Genomic DNA, 23,353 nt, shown 5'->3' with positions numbered 1-23,353 from the left:
GTTATGTTTCTCAGGATCCACATAAGAGTGAAACCATATGGTATCTGAATAGTGGCATTTCTAACCTGGGCCTTTTATGATGTAAAGATCCCAAATTAAAATATAAGAAGGGAAAACTTTGAAATTGATAGACTAATAAATAACATGCTGTGGTTTAATTTGATGGCTTTTTAAAATTGAGAGATTAAATCTACATGGCTAGATTGGGATTTAATTAAAACTGTGGGGCTAAATAGATATTTTAAAGAAATAGTTGAATATTTGTCTTTAATTTGGGGGTGTTTTTCGAGTGATGTTACCTGACCAGGAACAGAATTTTGATTTCAATTCTTAAGCTAAGGGCTCATGAAGCTGTATAGATTCCGAATGAATTATTCAGTGTTCAGTAAACGCTGAAGCTTTAAATGTATCCCTTGTGACTTTTCCTTGTGAGATGGAGAACACAAACAGTGCGGTGGCTCTGAGTATATAGTCTGACAAATACGCAGTATTTTTTTGGTTCCAGTATCACTCTTCTTGTACCTAAGTGTTCCCAGTAGGCCTGAGGTAAAACCAAATAAGTTAAAAAGGGACAAGAATAAGGACAGAAGAGAAGGAAAAATACCCATGGGTGAATGCTGGTTCCTGTTTATTGCCTCAAGTGTCAGTTGAAAAGTATGCTCACGGGTGTCCCAGGTGGACTCTTTGTCACCATGACCAAGAGTATGAGTCAGGTAAACCACTGAATTTCTCTCCCTCTTGGTAAATCCTAGGGAAGGTTGAAAGAGTTTCTGTTCCTACTCCTGAGACAGGCTTTAGATCCTGTTTCATTGTTGCATTTTTTGTTGTTGTTGTTCCTGGTACCCCATCTAATTCCAAAGATTTGAGGTGGTTTGGATTGAGGATATACGTACAAGAGAAATGTTAAAAGTCAGGGAGCTCAGAGATAAAGATGGAATGGGAGAAGGTTTTACCTGAAAACCAAGGAATGGTTATAATTACACTTGAGCATTAAAATTTAATAGTTTTCAAGCACTGGTATACTTGAACTAAATTCCAAAAAGAAACACATCCATTATTACACTTCTTACTTGATAAAAAGGAGCATGGCAGTTTTTTAGGAGAGAATCCTTTTCTGGTTCTCAATCCAAGAAAAATTTGTCATGTAAATCTTAACCCAAAATGATGATGAGCAGTGTCTTCAACAGGACTTTTGCAGAGAATACAAAAATATTGTTTACATGGTTCTCTCTTGGCTCGATCCCTAGAATTTGAGGGTAGAGCATTAGGCAGAATCCAGTAAAAACATTTTAGTGGGAAACTAAACCAATGGTATGGTGCTTTGGGGTGATCTATGTGGGGTCAGAGTTGGGGGGAAAAACGTAGAAGAATGTATGGTTAGTATTAAACTTTTTTTCATGTAAGTTTGTTTGACTATACCTTGATAGGATTGAATGGCAGTCTTCTGTGTTGAGTTTTCGCTTTTATTTGGAACGGAGATCTTCTGTGCTGTTGGTTGAAGCTATAGGCCTCAGATAATAGTTCAGAGCGTGGCTTGTGTTTTGGAACACCCCACTACCACATTAGAGGTGGTAACAGGGATACTTATGATGGAGGCGGTAATTTTTATTGAATATCTGTCTAAAATAGTTTCTTACTGAAAAAAAATTCTGGTCTTGTGCAATAATATGGTCTTGAATTTGTAAGGGAATATTTACCGTGAAGATTCCTAGACTACGAAGGGTCTCTCTGTGGCATTGGTGCAGTGTCAAGAGAACTGTTTTGCTTTGCTTTTTTAGGAATTGTCCTTTGGTTTATCCTAACTTCCTTTTGTCTTTGAGCTAGTACCACATTTTTTTTCAATGACTATGTAGGCACGTGTCCACATTCTTCTCAAAATTGTCCAGAAAAGCTTCTCTGTTTAGTGTAGAACATCCAGTCAGTGTTTACCAGAGATTTATGGAGTTTACCTATTTTACATAAGGCATTGTGCCCGGCTGGGGATATCAGAGTGGACAAAATGGATAGATTGTCCAGCCTCATGGGGCTTGCAGAAGACTGTGTATGGTGAGCTGATTTTTAGCTGGGTTTCACCTTGGCACTGCAGGGCCTTTTCTGGTTGAAGGATAAATCTGTTTAAGGAGTCTGGGAAGGAAGCAGAAGGGTGAAGTTTTACTTAACATGAAAGTAATACCTGCACCCATGAAACTAATGTAACATTGTATCTCAGTTATATTTCAATTAAAATAAATAAAGTCATACATAGTTAGTTTTAGAAAAGTCGAAAATTATAGATAAACAAAAATATCACTTTTAATCTTACCGCTTAAAGATAATTACTATTAATGGTGTGGAGTATGTACTCTCAGACTTTTTAATATGCAAGTCTGTATTTCTTCTTTGAGGTGTAATTTACTTACAGTAAAATGCACAGATCTTAAGTGTAGTTGATGAGTTTTAACAAATGCATACACTCATGTAACTTCAGCCAAATCAAGATGTAGTACATTGTCATCGCTCTATGAAGTTCCCTCATGACCTTTTCCAGTAAATTCACTTCTCCCAGCAGCAACTATTGTTCTGATTTCTATTTCCATAGATTAATTTAGCTTGTTCTTGAATGTCATATGAATAAGAAATCAGTCTGTACACTTTTGTGTTTGGCTTCTTTGGCATATATGGGCATTTTATAAACTTATGTGTGGCTTCTTTTGCATATATTTTTTATATTAACTTTTTAATGGATAATACATTTACATGGTGCAAGATTTTAAAGATTCAAAGGATATGCAGTGAAGGGTTTCCTTCCCACTGCTATTCCCACCAAGCATCCTGCTCTCTTCTTTAAAGGCAAGAGATTTTTCCAGAGATTTTTTATACGTACAGGGAATGGATATATATATATATATATATATGTATATATATATATATACACACACACACACACATATATACATATATATGTATATATATATGTATATATATATAAATTTTCTTACTCCCATCTTTTGCACAAATAGTAATATATAGCATGTACATTGTTGTGCACCTTTTCTTAAAACCTTAATGAATATTTAATTTGTTGCCAATCTTTGGTTGTTCCAGACAAAGCTTCAGTCAAACCCTGTGCCCAAATTGTTTTTCATGAGTATAAGTGTAACCTGTTACATCATATCAGGAAATAGTATTGTCTGGTTGTTCTTTTGTGTGTGTGTGTGTGATAAGTTTGATCAGTGGGTTCAGGTGTGGTTAGCCTGATCCATCGTTATAGAGCTCCCCTCTTTATATTTTCTTTATATTTCAGCCTTTTGCCATTAAGTTTTAGCAGCCATTGCTAATCATTGTCTTCATCCATTATTTCATCAGGGGTTGCAAAATGGTGATACCCTGATTTCATCATTACTTCTGCGTTTATTAGTTGGAATTCTTCTGTAAAGAACTTCCTTTGTCAGCTATGGTTGGATACGTAGCTGAATTCATGATGATTTCCTTAGGTTTGGCTCCCAGAAATTGAGTTGCTTGGACAAAGGGTTTCTACTCTTGAAGACTTTTTATAAATATTGCTGTTAGGATGTTATACCACTTTATGCCTCCACCATTGTTAGATGAGTAAAATACTGTTTGCAGCTTATAGAAATAATGAAATAAAACCCAAGAGATGGGCAACTCATTAAATGTCTTTGTCAATCAGAAGTGTCATTCCTTGGCTTTTTCTTGTGAGTACTAATAAACCGGTATTGGGACAACTGTAGTGTGACTTTGGAACTACTTGTATTTCTAGTTGGTGTGCATAGAATGCAATTTTGAAATTAGAAGGATGGTTAGATAATATTGTTAGTAAAAAAAAAAACCTCCCAACAATTTTATTTTTGGTAATATTTGTGTATAATAACTGTGTTTAAAATATAATGGCCCTCTTAGTTTAAACATTTGTAAAAATCTAACATTTTTCCTTTGCAGTGACATTTCTGGGGGCAAACCCTTAGAGGTAGAGATGGCAGGGATAGAATACATGAACGATGATCCCGGCATGGTGGATGTTCTTTATGCCAAAGTCCATATGAAAGACGGCTCCAACAGGTATGTTTCTGGAATGCTTCTTTGTTTCCATCAAGAGGTGCCTAAAAGCACTGCTAGAAGTTCAACAAGTTTTGGTTCCTTTTCTTTGAGATCTTACTATCATAAAGAGTGTGTCAATTCTTTTTTTTTCTTTTAAATAGTAAGCAATTATCTTAAAAGAGGAATTTGTTATAGGAAAAGTATCAGATTTTAGTCTGATAATTATTGAGTTACTTGGATGGTGGATATTGATTGTAGCAATCTAGTTTTTATGATGTATGCTTTCTTCATGTTTTTCAGTCTATAGGAGGCAGAAAGGATGGCATTTTAGGATGGTAGTTCGTTGCAAAAGTGACATAACACAGATCTAGTGAATACCATGACAAAATGTGATGATAACTATACAAACTCTATAAGATTATTAGGATTAAGCTAATCTACATGAAATGCTTAGAACAGTGCTTAGCACATACAAACATCCTCAAAACACATACCAACAGATGTTTACTGTTTTTTTATTTTTGTTGTTACTACACAGATCGCTTCTAGGGATTCTCAGTCTATGACCCAGGCTATTTCTGAGGCTAGTTTAGGCATCCAGAGCCATTTCTAATGTTAGTGCTGTTTATTAGTCTATTCAAGGTCTTCTGGGAGCAGAGGAGCTAAACTTGAATTGGAAGTTTGTTTTTGTGGTCTTTTTATTAAGGCGGGATAGAACAGAGCTCACCCTGAATCAGAAACCCTCCAGAGAAAATGAAAGTCTTTAGGCAAGCCCCCGAATTGATTTGCTTTTCTAGAGGATCCCTTGTAAGATTTCTCATATTTCAATTCAAATTGGTAATCTCAGTTATCTTCTAGCTCGTTTCAATTGGAAGTGAATTTGGGGCGGGGCTGGGCGGGGGGAAGGAAAAGACAGTATAGAATCAGATGTTGTGTGTGTTTTGGACCAGATTTGTCTTGGATACCTGGCATGTGCCTAAATAGCATACTAATGACCTTGTCTTAAAAAGTAGGGACGCATTGTTCTTTCAGGACATCCCAAAACATTTCTTATGAGCTTGGAATTTGATATCTGGTATGGATCATTTCCTTTGCATTGTGAGTTATAACAGTCCGATGTCTTCACCAGTTATAGGGCTCCTGTGTATGGAGTAGATTACTTTTCAGTTTTGCGAACAAAAACAGTGAACGATAAGATAGCAGTTCTCAAGCTTTTTGTCTTCATAATCACTTAATTTCTTAAAAATTATTGAGGCCACGAGAGAGCTTTCTTTATATGGATTATAGTTATCAATATTTACCTTATTAGAAATTAAAATTAGAAATTTAATATTTGATGGTTCATTAAAAATAGTAATATTTTTTGTTTACATAAATAATGCATTTTTCATGAAAAATCTATTTCCCAAACCAAAAATATTTAGTGAGAAGATAGGCATTGCTTCACATTTTTGTAAATTTCCATAATGGAAGACAGCTGGGTTCTCATATCTGCTTCTCTGTTCAGTCTTTTGCAATATGTTGTTTTGATTGAAGTATACAAGAAAACCTGGACTCACACAGAAACGTATTTGGAAAAATAAAGAGTACTTTCAGTGTTTTCAGCTAATTCTGGATATTTGATACTACACTAAAACTTGACAAGTTACAGTTCGGTAAAGGTCAGAAATCCTATCAGCGAACATTTCATACTCTTGCACTAAAATCCATTGATCTCTTTTATATTTTGACCGGACCTTTAATCTATGCACAGTTTTGTATTGGTCATTTAGAAAATACTGGTTCACTGAGTTATGCACATCTTCCAAATGTTGACATATTTCATTATGCGATGTTAAAAATGTATTGATCACACTATTAATTTCACCACAGACTTTAAGTATTAAGAAGCTGCTGTCAAGCTCATGGTAGCAGAGACACATTTTCTAAAATTCTTATTTTCACTTGAAAGCTTAAATTTTATTATTGGCCCAAAATACTGTTTTCCTTGAAGTTCTTTTTTGAGAAAATGTCTGTCAAATAGCCAAGTCTGAATAACCGTAATTTGTCTGTCAGTCGTTCTTTCAAATAAAAATGGTGTTCGTGGACAAAGAGGCTAGTTCAGCTCCAGCTCTGACAACCTCACAAGTGCTTTTCCTCCAGACAGCCATCTGCTTCCACATACAGCCCAGTTGCTTTATCCATACTGCTGATTGCATCACACAGATACATTAAAAAGACATGTACTCAAGGCCTGAGATTTAATAAAATCGATTATTTTTACAGTTTCATCAAGGATAAATGAAACTAGTTTTTTTTAAAAACCATGTATATATAGTGAAGAATATACTGCTGCTCATACAATTTGCTGCCGCCGCCTTAGTTTATACTAAGGTGCCAGCAGTTTTTCTGTTGTTGTTTTGTTTTAAAAACAATTTTTTTTAATGTTTTTTTATTTTTGAGAGGGAGAGAGACAGACAGACAGACAGACAGACAATGCGAGTGGGGCAGGGCAGAGAGGGAGACACAGAATCCCAAGCAGGCTCCAGGCTCTGAGCTGTGAGCACAGAGCCCAGTGCGGGTTTTCAGACTCACAAACCGCGAGCTCATGACCTGAGCCAAAGTCAGATGCTTAACTGACTGAGCCACCCAGGCGCCCCAAGGTGCCAGCAGTTTTACCCAGCATTGCTTTTGCACCGTCTGTGCAAATGTCATTACAACGAAAAAGGCAGACAGTGTCATACAATTACTATAAATATAGTTGTGACCTCATGGGCTCCCCTAAAAGAGTCTCAGGGATCTCCAAAGGTCCACAGACCTTACTGCAACAACCTTTCATCTAGGTAAGGTTTTAATTCTAATATTGAAGGTTGCATAGTTTCCGGGGAAATTATAACTTTTTTTTTTTTTTTTAGCAATTACTCTTACTTGGCACTGTGCTTACATCGTATTATCTTCATTTTATCTTCACAGCATCTGTATAAGATGGATAGTATTCGTATGCCTGTTTTATAGATGGGAGGTTCAGGGAGTTTAAGTAGTTTGGCTAAGGAACATATAGTCTGCAAAACCATGCTCTGAATCCCTATGCCAGAATAAAGAAGGTTTTCAGTGTGTGTATGCTAGGTTGAGTAGAATAGACTATGTTCCAATTCTTATTTCCACTTTTTTTTTTGAAAGTGGTAAAATTCACATAACATAAAAATTACCGTTTTAACCATTTTAAAGGGTATAATTCGTTAGCATTGAGGACATTAACAACATTGTGCAACCACCACCACCAATGTTTCAGAACATCTTTATCACCCCAAAAGGAAATCCTGTACCCATTAAGCAGTCACTCTTCCATACCCCCTATTCTCTCCCCAGCTCCTGGCAACCAGTGATCTACTGTCACTGTGGATTTGCCTATTCTGGATATTTCCTATAAATGGAACCACACAATATGTGGCCTTTTGTGCCTGACTTCTTTCACTCAGCATAATGCTTTCCAAGGCTCATCCCTGTTGTAACAATGTCAGTACTTCACTCCCTTTTATGGCTGAATAACATTCCATTATATGGAGATACCACATTTCAAGTTGATCCATTCATCAGTTAATGGACATTTGGGTTGTTTCCACCTTTTGGCTATTGTAAATGGAGCTGTCTTCAATTCTTTTGGACTGACTCACTTCTAAAATGTATTACATTTTTTGTTTCCTTGATTAACCTTATAGTTTTATAGGGCATCATAGCCACTTAGCCTGACCTCTGTTAATTTGCTTTCTTAGTATCTGTTACGGGATTTAATTTTTGTTCATACTGGTTTAAACCTTACTGTTGTAAAACTGAAGTCTTTGATAGCTTATAGACATACAGTTAACATGAAGCTATATGGAAAATTTACATGGGATTACAGCAATACAATAGTGAATTTTTCCTAATCTATGGCTTCAAGTCTGCATATGTCATAGACATCACAGTTTTTTATTTATTCTATTCTTGGTGGCCCCCAGAGGGAAAAAGAGAGGTTACTGGGAAGAGATAATAAAATCATTACTTTGAGTTTTTCCATTGGGTATCTTTACCTTTTGCTTTAATAGTTAGACTCTTGGTTCTATAGAAGGCCTTCAAGTGTAAAGAATAATGTTTTTGAGATTGGAAGAAAATAAGAGCTATAAAAGCTAGGTGGCTTTTGAAGACAGAGTTCAGACACGATTGGTACCCACATTAATGGAATGGTGAGTGCTCCAAAGGTGAATACACCCATTATTTTCCCAAAGATCCAGCCCTTAGAAATTGTGCACACTTACTATTGTCAAGGCTTTGTAAATTGAAAGATCTTATGAAGTATCCACCGAATCCACTAGTGTGATCAACCAAGAAGATTTTTGAATAATTCCCATTTCTCTTCCTGCCCATTTTTTTCCTCTTTTGCCCATTCCTTTTCCACAGGGAGAGACCTGTTTATGTTATTTCAAAAAGATTTGTAAAATTCCCTCCTTAAATGTGTGGTAATTACTAAGAGACTTAAACACCTCTTATTTAATTCAATTTTAAAGCAATTCAGATGCCTCCTTTGTTCAGGGTATTTTGGAAGGCTGTGCAAATTGATACGAATTGAGTAAGACATGGTCTGTTTTAAAGGAACATTAAATCTTTTTGTTTATATGAAGAGATCCTGCTCAAGACAAGAGGCATGGGAGAGAGACCATGTTGTAATAAAAACACATTCAAGTTTCTTTGTATGATTTCATGTAGTTTAAATCAGAGATTTCTTCCCTCAAAATGATTGAGTGTGAAGTGTCTGACCTTTAAAAGGATAGAACTGCTTAGGTCAGATTTTTCGTCTGGAAACTTGCAGCTGGGACAGCGAGAGGTTTACTTACTGATGCTTCCTTGGGTTTGGTAAAGCGTGACTGGGTAAGGAAGCTGTGGCAATCTTTTACTCATTACTTAGTAGTCAGCTGTTGCTAAGACTTAAGTATTGAACACAGTGGCTGTTCTGTTCTGTCTGGTACTGTCACGCAAGCTTCCATCCTTGCCCCTCTAAGAAGAATGGCTTCCTCACATTTTCCTGACAATACAAAGTCAACTCAGTTTCCTTCCTTTTTCCCCTCACAGTCTGCTATTCTCATCACCCCTAACCCACTCAGTTTCACTCTCTTTCTGAAGAATGGCATGCATTATCTCTGATGAGGCTAACCTCTTATTCTCCTGATCTCATTCCTTCTTATTTCCTCAAAGACCTGGCTCCATCAGTTATTCCACCCTGCAGTGCATTTCCAGGCTTCTTTTCCCTCAGGCATTTTCCAGATGCCCAGTGTGTGTGGTGCAGTAGACTCCAGGGCTTCCGTCTTAAGGAGGAGGCAGATGTCAGTAATTAGAGTACAGTCGGGTGAGGGCTCTGGTTGAGATTCTAGAGGTGCGTAGATGGGCAGCAAAACTCTGCTCATGGGTGAGCAAGTTTTGTAAAGGAAGACTTTACAGAGAAGGTTTCTTTGCTGAATAAGGAGTTCACAGGCCAAGAGAGTAGCATTTTTGGAAAAGGGAATAATAGCAAGGACAGATCTAGAAGCACTGTTTTGTACCATGTAAAAAGTATGTTGGATTTTTATTTGGTCATTTGTTTATTCAACAAAAATTTATTGAGTGCCTGTTGTTTGCCAGGCACTGTGCTAGGCTGTGAATATAGACTGGTGAATAAAGCCAGGTGCAGTCATTATCCCTACGTAGTTTACAGACTAATGTTGGAAACAGATGCTAACAAATAACACATAAATGAATAGTTGACCCTGGAACAACATGGATTTGAGTGGCACGAATCCACTTACATGCAGGCTTTTTTCAGTAAATACAGTACAGAACTGTAAATCTGTTTTCCTTATGATTTTCTTAATATTTTCTTTTCTCTAGCTTTATTGTAAGAATACAGTACATAACACATATAACATACAAAATACGTGTTAGTTGGCTGTTTATGTTACCAGTAAGGCTTCCCATCAACTGTGGATGGTCAGTAGTTAAATTTTGGAGGACTCAAAAGTTATCCATGGATTTTCAACTGTATGGGGGTCAGAGCCTCTAACCCCTGCATTGTTCGAGTGTCAACTATAATTGCAAAGTGTGATAAAGGTGAGGCGGGGGGGGGGGGGGGGGGGGGGAAATGGTGCTCCGTTAAAGAGGAAACTATCATAGCAATGTGGACTGGAGGAGGACAGGGTCAGGGAAAGTCTCTAAGGATCCGATACTGAATTGAGATCTAAGGGACTGAGAGTTTGCAGGCAAAGGAGAGGTGGGAAGGCTCTTCTCACCTTTTGTCCTAGGCAAAAGAAAATATAGAGCAAAAGCCCTGAGGCAAGAAAAAGTCTAGCAAATTCCAGGTATGGATGAGGTTTAATGAGGGAGAGGATGGGGTAACAGGAGATGGCCATGTGAAGAAATTAGAGGGGCTTGGGTAATAGATAAGAGAAAAAAGATTAAACACAAGCAGAATAACTAAAAACAGATCCATATCAAGGTAAATCATGATAGAACTGCAGAACACTAAAGACAGAGATCTCGAAAGAAGTCAGCCACGAAGGGATGGCAGGTATAAGGACCTCTCAGTAACAACAGTGGAAGTGAAAAGACAGCAGAGTATTTTCTAGAGGAAATAATGGTCAACCTGGAATTGTGTACTCAGGAAAAAAAATCTTTAAGAACAAAGGTGAAATGAAGACTGTTAGAGATGAACAAAATCTCAGAGACTTTATCACTGTGAGATCTGCAGTAAAGGAACAAGTAACGGATGTATTTCAGGAAAGGGAAAAGGAATCCAGAACGTCTGAGATACAGGAATGTTAGAATGAGATGCAGAAAAGAATGGTAGATACATAAAATGGCAAACAGTGTCTGTATAAAATAACTATTTTATAAAATTTGAGAGAGTTGTGGGTTTATTGTTGTTGTTGTTTTTAAAGTAACTCCACGTCCAGCATGGAGCCCAATGCGGGGCTTGAACTCACAACCCTGAGATTAAGACCTGAGCTGAGATCAAGTAGGATGCTCAACTGACTAAGCCACCTAGGTGCCCCATATATTTGGGAGAGTTTTTAAAAAAAAAAAAAAACTGTGGCAATCTCACACTTCATGGGTTTGAGCCCTGCATCAGTCTTTGCGCTGATGGCATGGAGCCTGTTTGGGATTGTCTCTCTCCCCGTCTCTTTCCTCCTCCCCTGCTCACGCTGTCTCTGTCTCTCTCAAAATAAATAAATAAACTTTAAAAAAAAAGAACTAACATTGTTCAGTTAACATAACTGGCAGCTAAGAGCACTGTAAGTCAAGACTAAGGAGAATTTTGAAGTTGAAGTATTCTAATTTTTTGTATTATTATTTGGGGAGAGTGGTGTTAAGATATTTCTTTAACTTTGTTAAGCTAAATGCACATAGTAAAAATTTTAAAGTAAATCTAAGAGTATATAAATAATAAACAAGTAGAGAGAAAAAGGAAAAAGGAACAAATGGAAATTAAATCCAAAAAGGAACAAGCGTAGAAAAAAGTGGGATGAATATTTAAATGTAAGATGGCAGGACGAAGTCCAGACATATATATACGTTAATGATACACATTAATGAATAAACTTACAGCTTAAGATATTATAAGAAAGATATAAACAAAATTCAGTTATATGCTCTTTACCAGAGATACATCCATCCATGAGGTTGCAGTAGTAGAAAGGAAAAAGATAACACTAGGCAACTACCAAAATGAAATTATGAAGTTGGCATAACAGAATTAATATTAGTAACAGAGAGTACTGTTACATAATGATAAACAATTTACCAAGATGTTATCATTTTAAACTTGTACCCACTCGAGCATCCCCAAAGTAGATTCAGCCAAATTTGTATAATTAATTTTTTAATTTAATTTTTTGATTGAGAAATCCATCATCATGGGAGGAGATTGTGACGTATCTTCCAATAATTGATAGGCCAAGCAGATACAAAGTCAGTAAAGATACAGAAGCTTTTTTTTAACTTATTTTTTTTGAGAGAGAGAATGTGCCTGTGCGAGTGGGGGAGGGGCAGAGAGAGAGAGACTCCCACAGGGCTCAATGAGAGGCTCACTCATGAACTGTGAGATCACGACCTGAGCTGAAATCAAGAGTTGGTCACTTAACCAACTGACAGCTTAACCCAGGCCCCCGACACAGAAGATTTTAACAACAAGTTTAAAAAAAACACCGATGGCACAAAAACGGACACCCAGATCGATGGAACAGAGTAGAAGACCCAGAAATGGACTCACAAACGTATGGTGAACTAATCTTGGACAAAGCAAGAAAGAACATCCAATGGAATAAAGACAGTCTCTTTAGCAAATGGTACTGGGAAAACTGGGCAGCAACATACAGAAAAATGAACTTGGACCATTTTCTTGCACCAGACACAAAAATAAACTCAAAATGGATGAAAGACCTAAACGAAAGACAGGAAGCCATCAAAATCCTCGAGGAGAAAGCAGGCAAAAACCTCTTTGACCTTTGCCGCAGCAGTTTCTTATTCAACACATCTCCGGAGGCAAGAGAAACAAAAGCAAAAATGAACTATTAGGACCTCGTCACAATAAAAACTTCTGCACAGAGAAGGAAACAATCAGCAAAACTAAAAGACAACTGACGGAATGGGAGAAGATATTTGCAAATGACCTATAAAATAAAGGGTTAGAATCCAAAATCTGTAAAGAACTTATCAAACTCAACACCCAAAAAAACAAGTAATCCATTGAAGAAATGGGCAAAAGACATGAATAGACACTTGTCCAAAGAAGAAGGCTAACAGACGCATGAAGAAATGCTCAACATCACTCATCATCAGGGAAATACAAATCAAAACCACAATGAGATACCACCTCACACCAGTCAGAATGACTAACATTAACAACTCAGGCAACAACAGATGTTGGCAAGGATGCAAAGAAAAAGGATCTCTTTTGCACTGCTGGTGTGAATGCAGACTGGTGCAGCCACTCTGGAAAACAGTATGGAGATTCCTCAAAAAATTAAAAATAGAACTACCCTGGGGCGCCTGGGTGGCGCAGTCGGTTGAGCGTCCGACTTCAGCCAGGTCACGATCTCGCGGTCCGTGAGTTCGAGCCCCGCGTCAGGCTCTGGGCTGATGGCTCGGAGCCTGGAGCCTGTTTCCGATTCTGTGTCTCCCTCTCTCTCTGCCCCTCCCCCGTTCATGCTCTGTCTCTCTCTGTCCCAAAAATAAATAAAAAATGTTGAAAAAAAAAAAAAAATAGAACTACCCTACAACCCAGCAATTGCACTACTAGGTATTTATCCAAGGGATACAGGTGTGCTGTTTCGAAGGGGCCCATGCACCCCAATGTTCATAGCAGTGCTATCAACAATAGCCAAAGTATGGAAAGAGCCCAAATGTCTATCGATGGATGAATGGATAAAGATGTGGTATGTATATAGAATGGAGTATTACTCGGCAATCAAAAAGAATGAAATCTTGCCATTTGCAACTCCATGGATGGAACTTGAGGGTATTATGGTAAGTGAAATTAAGAGAAAGACAAAAATCATATGACTTCACTCATGAGGACTTGAAGAGACAGATAAACATAAGGGAAGGGAAGCAAAAATAATATAAAAACAAGGAGGGGACAAAACATAAGAGACTCTTAAATACAGAGAACAAACTGAGGGTTGCTGGAGGGGTTGTGGGTAGGGGGATGGGCTAAATGGGTAAGGGGCATTAGGGAGGACACTTGTTGGGATGAGTACTGGGTGTTATACATAGGGGATGAATCACTGGAATCTCCTCCTGAAATTATTATAGCACTATATGCTAACTAACTTGGATGTAAATTAAAAAGTAAGCAAATATAAAAACAATGAGCAAGTTTAATGCAATAAGTCATTTCTGGAATTATACACCCAGCAATTAGATAATTCATATTCCTTTCAGGTATACGCAACAGCTGAAAAAAATTGATCACACAGTAGACTGTAAAGTAAGGCTTAATACATTTCAGTGAGTTGGTATCTTACAAATCACATTTTCTGACCAGAAATACAGCAAGGTTATTATCTACAATGACCAAGTTACTAGAAATAAGAAGAGAGTTTAACAAAGTGATTAGCTATAAAATTAGTATAGTTCTGTATAGCAGCAACAAACAGAAAATGTCTTTTATGAAAGATACCCAGCCCTGTGACTTGCTTTGACTAATGGAATGGGACAGGAATGATTTGTAAATCTGTCATTGCTAGGCCTTAAGAGATTTTGCAGCTCTTTTGTTTTCAAAGTTAACCTCTTAGGACTTGGTTGCTATTTAGGGAAGTCCAAACTCTCTGGCTGGAAAAAAGACCTCAAGGAAAAGAATTTAGGTGTCCCCAGTTGACAGCCGGCACCAAGGCTCCAGTCATGTGAGTGGGGCCCTCTTGGATCCTCCAGATCCGGGTGTAGCTGCCTAAAGAGGAAACAGACCAAAAGAGTAAATAGAATAATTATAAATTATAATAGATTCTACAAAAGAAACAAACAGGAGGATAAGAAGAATAACATAGGGGGACCTACTTTTAGATGCAGTGGCCAGGGAAGGCATCTGTAAGGAATTGACATTTGAGTTCAGACTTAAAGGATACAAAGGAATTGTGGTAAGAGTGTATGAGGCAGAGAGAAGAGCAAGTGCAAAGACCTTGAGAAAGAGCCTAGTGTGTTTCAGCACTTAAAGAAGACCAGGAAGATAAACAAGGGAAATGAGGCCAGAGAGGCAGAGACCAGATTACACAAGGTTTAGACAGTTGGTAAAGAATTTGTATTTTTTTTCCCTAGGTGGACCGAAAGGTTTTAAGCAATATAATGACATGATATTTTTAAAAAGGTCATGTGTGGGAGAATGGATTAGGGGGGAAAGAATGCAAGTGGGGAAATCAGGTCATACTGCAATCTAGGCTAGAGATGAAAGTAGGTAGCCAGGTTAGAGCAGTAACAATGAGGAAATGAAAAATAAATAAGAAGACACCATCCATTTATGGTAGCAACAAGTACTCGTAGGTACTTAGGAAATAACTATAATAAAGTATGTGTAAGACCTTTTTGCAGAAAATTATAAATCATACTCAGTAATTATAAGTTACAGTATAATTGTAACTTATCAATTACATTATATATACATGAGAGATTGCTCATGTTCATTGATAGACTTAATTTCATAAAGATGTCAGTTCTCCCCAAATGTTCTATATAAACTTAATGAAATTACAGACTACATATGTAATTGAAATGAAGATCCAGGAGCAGGAGGGGAAAGTAGTTAAAAGTCATTACAGGAATGCAGGTGAGAAACAAGGCCTGAACTAGAATAGAGCTATGAGAATTGGTACGTGGATGCAAGAAGAGTAAAATCTGCTGGATTTGGCAGTTTTCTGAAGGTGGTGTGTAGGAGTCTGATGAATAGGATCCATTATGACTAAGCTGGTTTATCTCAGGAACACAAAGATGAAGTAAGACCAGAAAATCTAATAACATCCAACTCAATAGATCAAATTTAAAAATGTCTAAATACATGCCTAAAAGCCTGCTGATGAAATTCAGCCTGTTTTTTTTTTCATTAAAAACTTTCAGAAAACAGAAAGATATTGCCTAATGTGATAAATAACAATTTTAAAGCAGCAACCAACAATCCTATTGAATGGTAATTTACTGGGTTTGTTATTGCCATTATATTCAGAAATAAAGCAGATGTAACCACCATCACTCTTAAACACCTTGTTCGGAAAGTTCATGCTAAATCCTAAGCTATAAAACAGAAGACAGATGAAGACAAAAATTGCCATTGAGGATAACATTATAGTCTACTAAAAAAAAGCTCTAAAATTGATAAGGAAACAGTAAAAGTGCTAATCAGTGTCATAAGTGGTTGGACAAAAGATAAATACCCCAAAATAAGTAGTTCAGTACTAACAAATTGTTAGTTCTACACACTGTTTAGACACTGTTTTAGGCACCATAAGAGATACAAAAATGGGTAAAATGACCCTTATTTTAAGGACCTGAAATCTACCTAAGCACTAAACTATTAAAAGAAAACACAAATTTTAAAAAATAGAAGAAAACTAAGTAGATGTTTGATAAATGACATGAGAAGTCCACTGCTGCTGAAGGTATAAATTAGGAAAAGCTTTTCAGAAAGCAAGCTGGCACTTTATACCAAGAGTTTTATTTTATACTCCTTGGACTTGCTAATTCTCCCTATGGGAATTTTTCTGGTGGAATTAATCACATATGTGGACAGTTCACTGTATGTGGAAGATAGATCTATTACAGTATTGCCTGTAATAGTATATACTGGAAGCAATGTAAATATCACAAACAGAAGAGTGGGAAATAAACTATAGAACACTGTAGAATAGAGAATACTAGGGATCGACTAAAAATTGTGTCTTGGAAAGATGGCAGATATTCACTATATAGAGTATTATGTGATGAAAACAGTTTACAAAACAATTTATAAATACACGTTTACTTTTCTCCCCCTCGGAAGTGGAAGAGAGAGCAAGAGAGAAATAAATCCCTTAATCTCAATACATAAAAATCTTATCAGTGGTTCCTTCCAGATGGCAAGTGATTTTTTTTCCCTTTAGCTTATCTGATTTTCCTTTTCAGTAATGTGGCTGTAACAGGCAAGTGTTCTACCTGTCCACCTTTACTTGGTCAGGTTAGGGTCAGCAGTAATTAGTGTGTATTTGTAAGTGGTAGAATTATAATTTGACCTGGCTCTGACTGTGAAGCTCGTGTTCATGCTGGGGCAGAAAAGGGGATTAAGAACAATTGGAGACAGGGGCGCCTGGGTGGCTCGGTTAGGTTAAGCACCCAACTTCAGCTCAGGTCATGATCTCGCGGTTCATGAGTTTGAGCCCCACGTCGGGCTCCGTGCTTACAGCTCAGAGCCTGGACCCTCCTTCAGATTCTGTGTCTCCCTCTCTCTCTCTGCCCCTCCCCCACTCTTGTTCTGTCTCTCAAAAATAAATGAAAAATTAAAAAAAGAAGACAGAGGTCTTGGACACAGACTGCTCTTTTGAGAAGTTTGGTGAAAAGAAGATGAGACAAGTGTATGTATGTGTGCAGTTAAGAGTTAAAATCCACAGCTGTGCAGCCTGGCATATCTTTTGGCTTGCCATCTTCCTTTCACAGCCAAGCTTCTTCTCTTTACATTGTTTTCTCTTATGAATGTAAAGGCTTACAGATGGGTAAAGTGAAAATTAACTGGCTCCCTTACCCCCTGCCCTGACCCTCCCACCCGGTAGACGGTACACAGGACAAATAATGCTGAGAGGCATCATGTACTATGCATATTGTTTTACACAGACAGGACCACATTACACACGTGGGTTGACAGTTCATTCTTCTCATAACACGTAACCTAGAAATTACTTTTATGTCAGTGCCTGTAGATCCCATAAAATAAAACTGCATTTGTCCTGAGGCATAACCTATATGCCATAGGAGTTATTTGCTTAGAAATTTCCCATCAGAAATTCAAATCAAAACTATAATGAGATATCACTTCACACCTGTCAAAATGGCTAAACTCAACAACACAAAAACAAGTGTTGGTGAGGATATGGAGAAAGGGGAACCCTCCTGCAGTGTTGGTGGGAATGCAAACTGGTGCAACCACTCTGGAAAACAGTGTGGAGGTTCCTCAAAAAGTTAAAAATAGAACTACCCTACAACCCAGAAATTGCATTGATAGGTATTTTCCCAAATAATACAAAAATACTAATTCAAAGGGATACATGTACCCTGATGTTTCAGCATCGTCAACAATAGCCAAATTATGGAAACAGCCCAGGTATCCACTGATTGATGAATGGATAAAGATGTATGTGTGTACACGTACATACATACATACACACAATGGAATAATATTCAGCTGCCAAAAAGAATGAAATCTTGCCATTTGCAGTGACATGGATGGAGCTAGAGAGTAAGTATTATGGTAAGTGTAATAAGTCAGAGGAAGACAAATACCATATGATTCCACTCAGGTGGAATTTAAGAAACAAGACAAATGAACAAAGGGGAAAAATAGAGGCAAACCAAGAAACAGACTCTTACCTATGGAAAACAAAGTGATGGTTACCAGAGGGGAGTTGTGTGGTGGGGATGGGTAAAATAGGTGATGGGAAGTAAAGTACATTTGCAGTGATGAGCACTGGGTGACGTATGGAAGCATTGAATCACTATATTTTACACTTGGAACTAATATTACGCTGTATGCTAACTAACTGGTATTTAAATAAGAACCTTAAAAAAGAGAGAGAGAAAGAAAACATCTACCATCATTTCATCTCTTTTTTTTTTTTTTTTAACGTTTATTCATTTTTGAGAGAGGTAGGAAGACACAGAATCTGAAGCAGGCTCCAGGCTCCGAGCTGTCAGCACAGAGCCTGATATGGGTCTCTTACCCACAAACTGCGAGATCATGACCTGAGCCGAAGTCCGACGCTCAACTGAGTGAGCCACTCAGGTGTCCCACATACCTTTTGAATTAATTAATATTCTTCAGTCTAGCATTCAAGATCTTCCAGTAGGAAACCAACTTAATATTTCAACTTGATCTTCCACTGCTTTGCACTTACTTACCCCCAGCCCTAGCCAACTTCACTGCTTATTGATGATTCTTTGGGTCTTTGTTAGTGTTGTGTCTTGTGACTAAAACTTCTCTCATGTTACTCCTCATCTTTTTCCTTTTTGCTATCTTTTTTTTTTTCCTTTTCTTAAATAGACTATAAGATTCTTCATGGCAGGGAGTACTCTTATTCAGCACTGTATATCCAGTGACTTTTAAAATTCAGGTTCATAGATGTTTAGTGAATGTTACTCACCTAAGTCGTTCACTCATTCAGCAGATACACAAGATGAATTGAGTACAGTTAGCTTCTTGTCCTGAGCCCATCCTCCTAACAGCCTGTTCTGTTCCCAAAGCAGCTATACTCTCTTCCACGTTTAAATTACCTGAAGCATCTTGTCTTGCTTGTGTCATTATCAAAGTCTTCTTTATAGTTACCTCAGTAGATTATAAGCTCCTTAATACAAAGGGCTGTTTGCTTAGTCTTCTTTTTAAGGTTCATTTATTTATTTATTTTGTCAAAGAGTGAGAGAAAGAGAGGGGCAGAGAGAATCCCAAGCAGGCTCTGCACCATCAGCGCAGAGCCCCACACAGGGCCCAGACTCATTAACCATGAGATCATGACCTGAGCTGACCTCTAGAGTTGGATGCTTAACCACCTGAGCCACCCAGGCGCCCCTTGTGTGGTTCTTCATTTTCATAGAGACCAGCATAATGCCTGTATGCAGTAATCTCTCAGGAAATACTAACTATGGGACTGAATTAAACTGGAAAAAAATCCGAAACAAAAGCCTGGAATTTGTACTTTCTAGGAAGTCGGTGATCTTCCTGCAATACAAATACATATCTGTAAAGATGCCTCTGGAATGCTTGAGCTCTGGAGTGCTTACAGGCCTTTTAAACTAAGAGCTTAGATTTAAGGCATTAATAACTGGCTTCTGTTTTCAAATTCAAAGCACTGTCTAAATGATAAAGCTGCTTAAGAATAATACATCATTTTTCACATAGCAACCCTATATTATTTTTAATTCTGTTATGAGGAAGAAAGGCATAGAGCAGCTTTGTGACTCATTCATAGTCAACCAGGAAAGGATCAATGAAGAAAGAATCAGGAGGCTATACTTTTAGAAATATATGGACATACTGTCCAACGCGGTATGTATGACATCAACCTGAAATTAGTGACTGTACCCAAGTACCCTTAAATTCTTTTAATAGAACTCCAGAATATTTGTCATCTGTGAATTGTGTGTGCGTGCAACAGCTCTTGACTGAGAACTGATTATGTGTCAATTAGGCATTAATTTAGGTGCCAGGGTGAAACGGGGGATAAGATAAAGAGCCAGCCTTTGTGGAATGCACAGTGAATTGATAACAGCAGAACCGACTTGGATTCTGGTCTCTGTCCTGACTGGGAGCAGCTCAGTCTGTCTGTCTGTGCTTTACTCCTCTTGCATAAAATGAGAGGTTAGACTAGAACTTTTTAAAGGACTTTAGTTCCTTCAAAGTCCTAATAAGTCTTGAATTGGACAGAAATCGTAATTTTCCAGAAAGACAGAGCTGGAAATTGGTTTCTTTCATTTAGTCTGTTTAATTTCCTTCCTCTAATATTTCTTGCTCCCTGTTTCTGTCTAGTTGAACTCCCTATTCACTTCTTTTTCTTTAATAGAGGGGAGAGAAAAGAAGGGCATCATTCTGCTGTGATTTGTAATTGAGGTAGATTTTGAAGTCCTTGGTTATATTCAGACTTAAGTTATGTTGTAGCATTCAGAAGTATTTCAAAACCTTATTGTTCTGTCATGGTGTTAGTTCATCAGAAACTTTAGACCCAAAATAATGTAGGTCTTTGCTTGGAGATCCACATGCACAATTAATTGAATCAGCTAACTGTAAAATTAGAGTTCTGTGCAGTGTGAATAGATTTTTATTTTTCCTTTAGGAATGTGGGGACAAAGTTGTTTTCATCCTTCTCCCCTTTATAGCACAGTCCTTAAGGCACGTACTCGGAAGCCACACAGCATGGATTCTGATTTGGGGTCTGCCACCAATTAGTTAATATGATTTTGGTCAAGTTTTTTTTTTTTTTTTTTAATTTTTTCAACGTTTTTTATTTATTTTTGGGACAGAGAGAGACAGAGCATGAACGGGGGAGGGGCAGAGAGAGAGGGAGACACAGAATCGGAAACAGGCTCCAGGCTCTGAGCCATCAGCCCAGAGCCTGACGCGGGGCTCGAACTCACGGACCGCGAGATCGTGACCTGGCTGAAGTCGGACGCTTAACCGACTGCGCCACCCAGGCGCCCCTTTTTTGGTCAAGTTTTATAACTTGTCTGTGCCTCAGTTTCCTCATTGGTAAAATGGGGATAATAATTCATTGCGAGGATTAAACATGTTAACAGATCTCAAGTGCTTAGAATAGTGCTTGATACTACCACTCTAGTTGACTTCTGTACCTCTGGTCTCTTCTCCTTCTAAAGTGTTTTCTACTCTGCTAGAGTCAGCTTTCAGAAATGGACATCTGACCACATCGTTCTCTTTTTTAAAATCTCCGTGGCTTCTGATGGTCCAGCCACTACTTATATCAAGCTCATCTCCACTGTTCTTTTTCCCTCATTCTCTGCTATAGCTATATTCAGTAATCAGTTTTCCAAATAAGATGTGATCGTGCATGCCTTGGCATCTTTGCACACGCTGTTTCTTCTGCTTGAAGTGTCCTTCCTTCACTGGTTTTATCTGCAAATCTTCAGCGATACTTCAAGACCTCATTTATTTTATTTTTTACATTCACTTCTCACTTTTTAATCAGTCACATGCATCAGTTAACCCATCACAGCCAGTAGTTACTGAAAGTCAAGTATAATGGTGCACTGGAAGATACAAAAGAAATACAACATGCTCTTGAGCATATAATCTAGTAGAGGAACAGGACAGACAGACTTGAAATAGCAAGGGACTGTCACTGAGAATGCTAAGGAAAGCACACGTAAGTGAAGCAGCATTTCAGAGAAGGGCAGAGTCACTGCTCACAGATACGGGGGAGTGGGGGTGTTAGGGTGGTTAGAAAGGCTTCATGAAGAGTGGGATTTGAGTTGGGCCTGGAAGGATCTGCATAGGTGGAAACTGTAGCCCAGGGAACAGAAGGCACAGAGGTGGCAGTTGTCAAGCCGCTCAGTGGAGGAAGCCTGGTAAGAAAATGTGCATGTTGAGGAGTGCTGAGGTCATGGGGCAGCAGGTCCCTAGGGTCTCCAGAGCCTGGAGCATCCTGAGTGACCGGTGTGTTGTGTAACGTTCTACCCCATGCCGGCCACACTGGATCCTGACGCAAAGGGAAGACTCGGCAGTACTGGCCCCAACTTCATTCAAAATTTTGAGACTCTGTTCGTCATGAGTTTTTTTTTTTTTTTTTGCATTAATTTTGATTTTTAAAAATATTGCATTAAAACATGATTTATTGGGGCACCTGTGTTACTCAGTAGGTTAAGCATCCAACTCTTGATTTCAGTTCAGGTCATGGTCTCACAGTCATGAGATTAAGCCTCATGTTGGGCTTTGCGCTGGGGCATGGAGGCTGCTTGGGATTCTCTCTCTCCCTCTCTCTCTCTGCCCCTCCCCCACTCACATGTTCACACTCTCTCTCCAAAATAAAATAAAATCTTAAAAAAAAAAAACCACATGGGTGCACCTGGGTGGCTTGGTCAGTTAAGTGTCCAACTCTTGATTTCTGTTCAGGTCATCACCTCGTGGTTCTTGAGTTCGAGTCCCACATTGGGCTCTGCGCTGACAGCATGGAGCCTGCTTGGGATTCTCTCTTTCTCCTTCTCTCTCTGCACCTCCCCCACTCTTGCACACGTGTGCTCACTCTCTCTCTCTCTCAAAATAAATAAACTTTAAAATAATAAATTAATAAAAAAATAAACTGTATGATTTATTTAGGTTACTGCATTTTTTGGCACCCTCTTAAATTTTGTGCCCAAAGTAATTTCCTCACTTGCTTCACCCTAGTGCCAGCCCTGTGTTCTAGTTCTGAAGTTTGGTAGATGGGGCATGAGTATTTATGATTATAATTTATTATTATTATTATAAATAATAATGTTAATTATGGTTTACTCATTTACAAATATTTTTTGGTTCATGGATAGTATTTCATTAAAAAAAAAACACAAGATAAAGAACTTAAAATTTTAAGAAGATTCATTCGGAACTTTGGAACCTGCAAACCATGAGAGGGAAGATAATTGTGTTCCCGAGTCAGTTTCTGGGGGACGTAGCTTCCTCTTGCTGCAGTGTATGCAGTGCAAGCAAAAAGAGTTGTTTTGCCCACGTCTAAACGAGTGAAAGGTCACTGGAGGGTAGGGGTACTAGAGGCTGCCGTCCACTTGGAGACAGACCTCAAGCAACTGAGTTGCTGTAGCCAGAGTATTCTGCCTGAGGCAAGATGGGCCACAAAATGGGCCACACAGGTGGGTTTGGCCCATATCTCACATAAAGCGAACCTGTCTAGCTCTGCTCACTGGCCACAGTGCTTACACTGTGGGCCATTACACTTGGGCCATGGCCCAAGAAGCAATGGAAGATTCCCAAACTCTCTAAGTTTCTCAGGGCTACTTGTATCCAGGAAAAGAGGTGATGTTTGACCCAAAAGACTCTTACCGGCACATCTAAAAATGTGAAATACAAAAAATGTGAAGTCTGTTGTTCATTAGTACTCTAGTGACG

The 23,353-nt window shown here is 38.2% G+C and overlaps 1 protein-coding gene across 3 annotated transcripts in view; it reads left to right on the top strand.

Annotated features, from left to right (window-relative positions):
* The window catches only part of ASCC1 (activating signal cointegrator 1 complex subunit 1), a 106,137-nt gene that overhangs the window by 49,346 nt on the left and 33,438 nt on the right, over window positions 1–23,353 (top strand). For all 3 annotated transcript variants that reach the window (XM_049645191.1, XM_049645192.1, XM_049645193.1), the window contains exon 7: window positions 3,940–4,059. In XM_049645191.1, the coding sequence (XP_049501148.1) occupies window positions 3,940–4,059 (120 nt within the window). The remainder of the gene's footprint in view (window positions 1–3,939; window positions 4,060–23,353) is intronic.

This window comes from Panthera uncia, chromosome D2 (genome assembly GCF_023721935.1).
Source record: "Panthera uncia isolate 11264 chromosome D2, Puncia_PCG_1.0, whole genome shotgun sequence".
Taxonomy (NCBI): Eukaryota; Metazoa; Chordata; class Mammalia; order Carnivora; family Felidae; genus Panthera; species Panthera uncia.
This window is presented reverse-complemented; position numbering and strand designations above follow the sequence as displayed.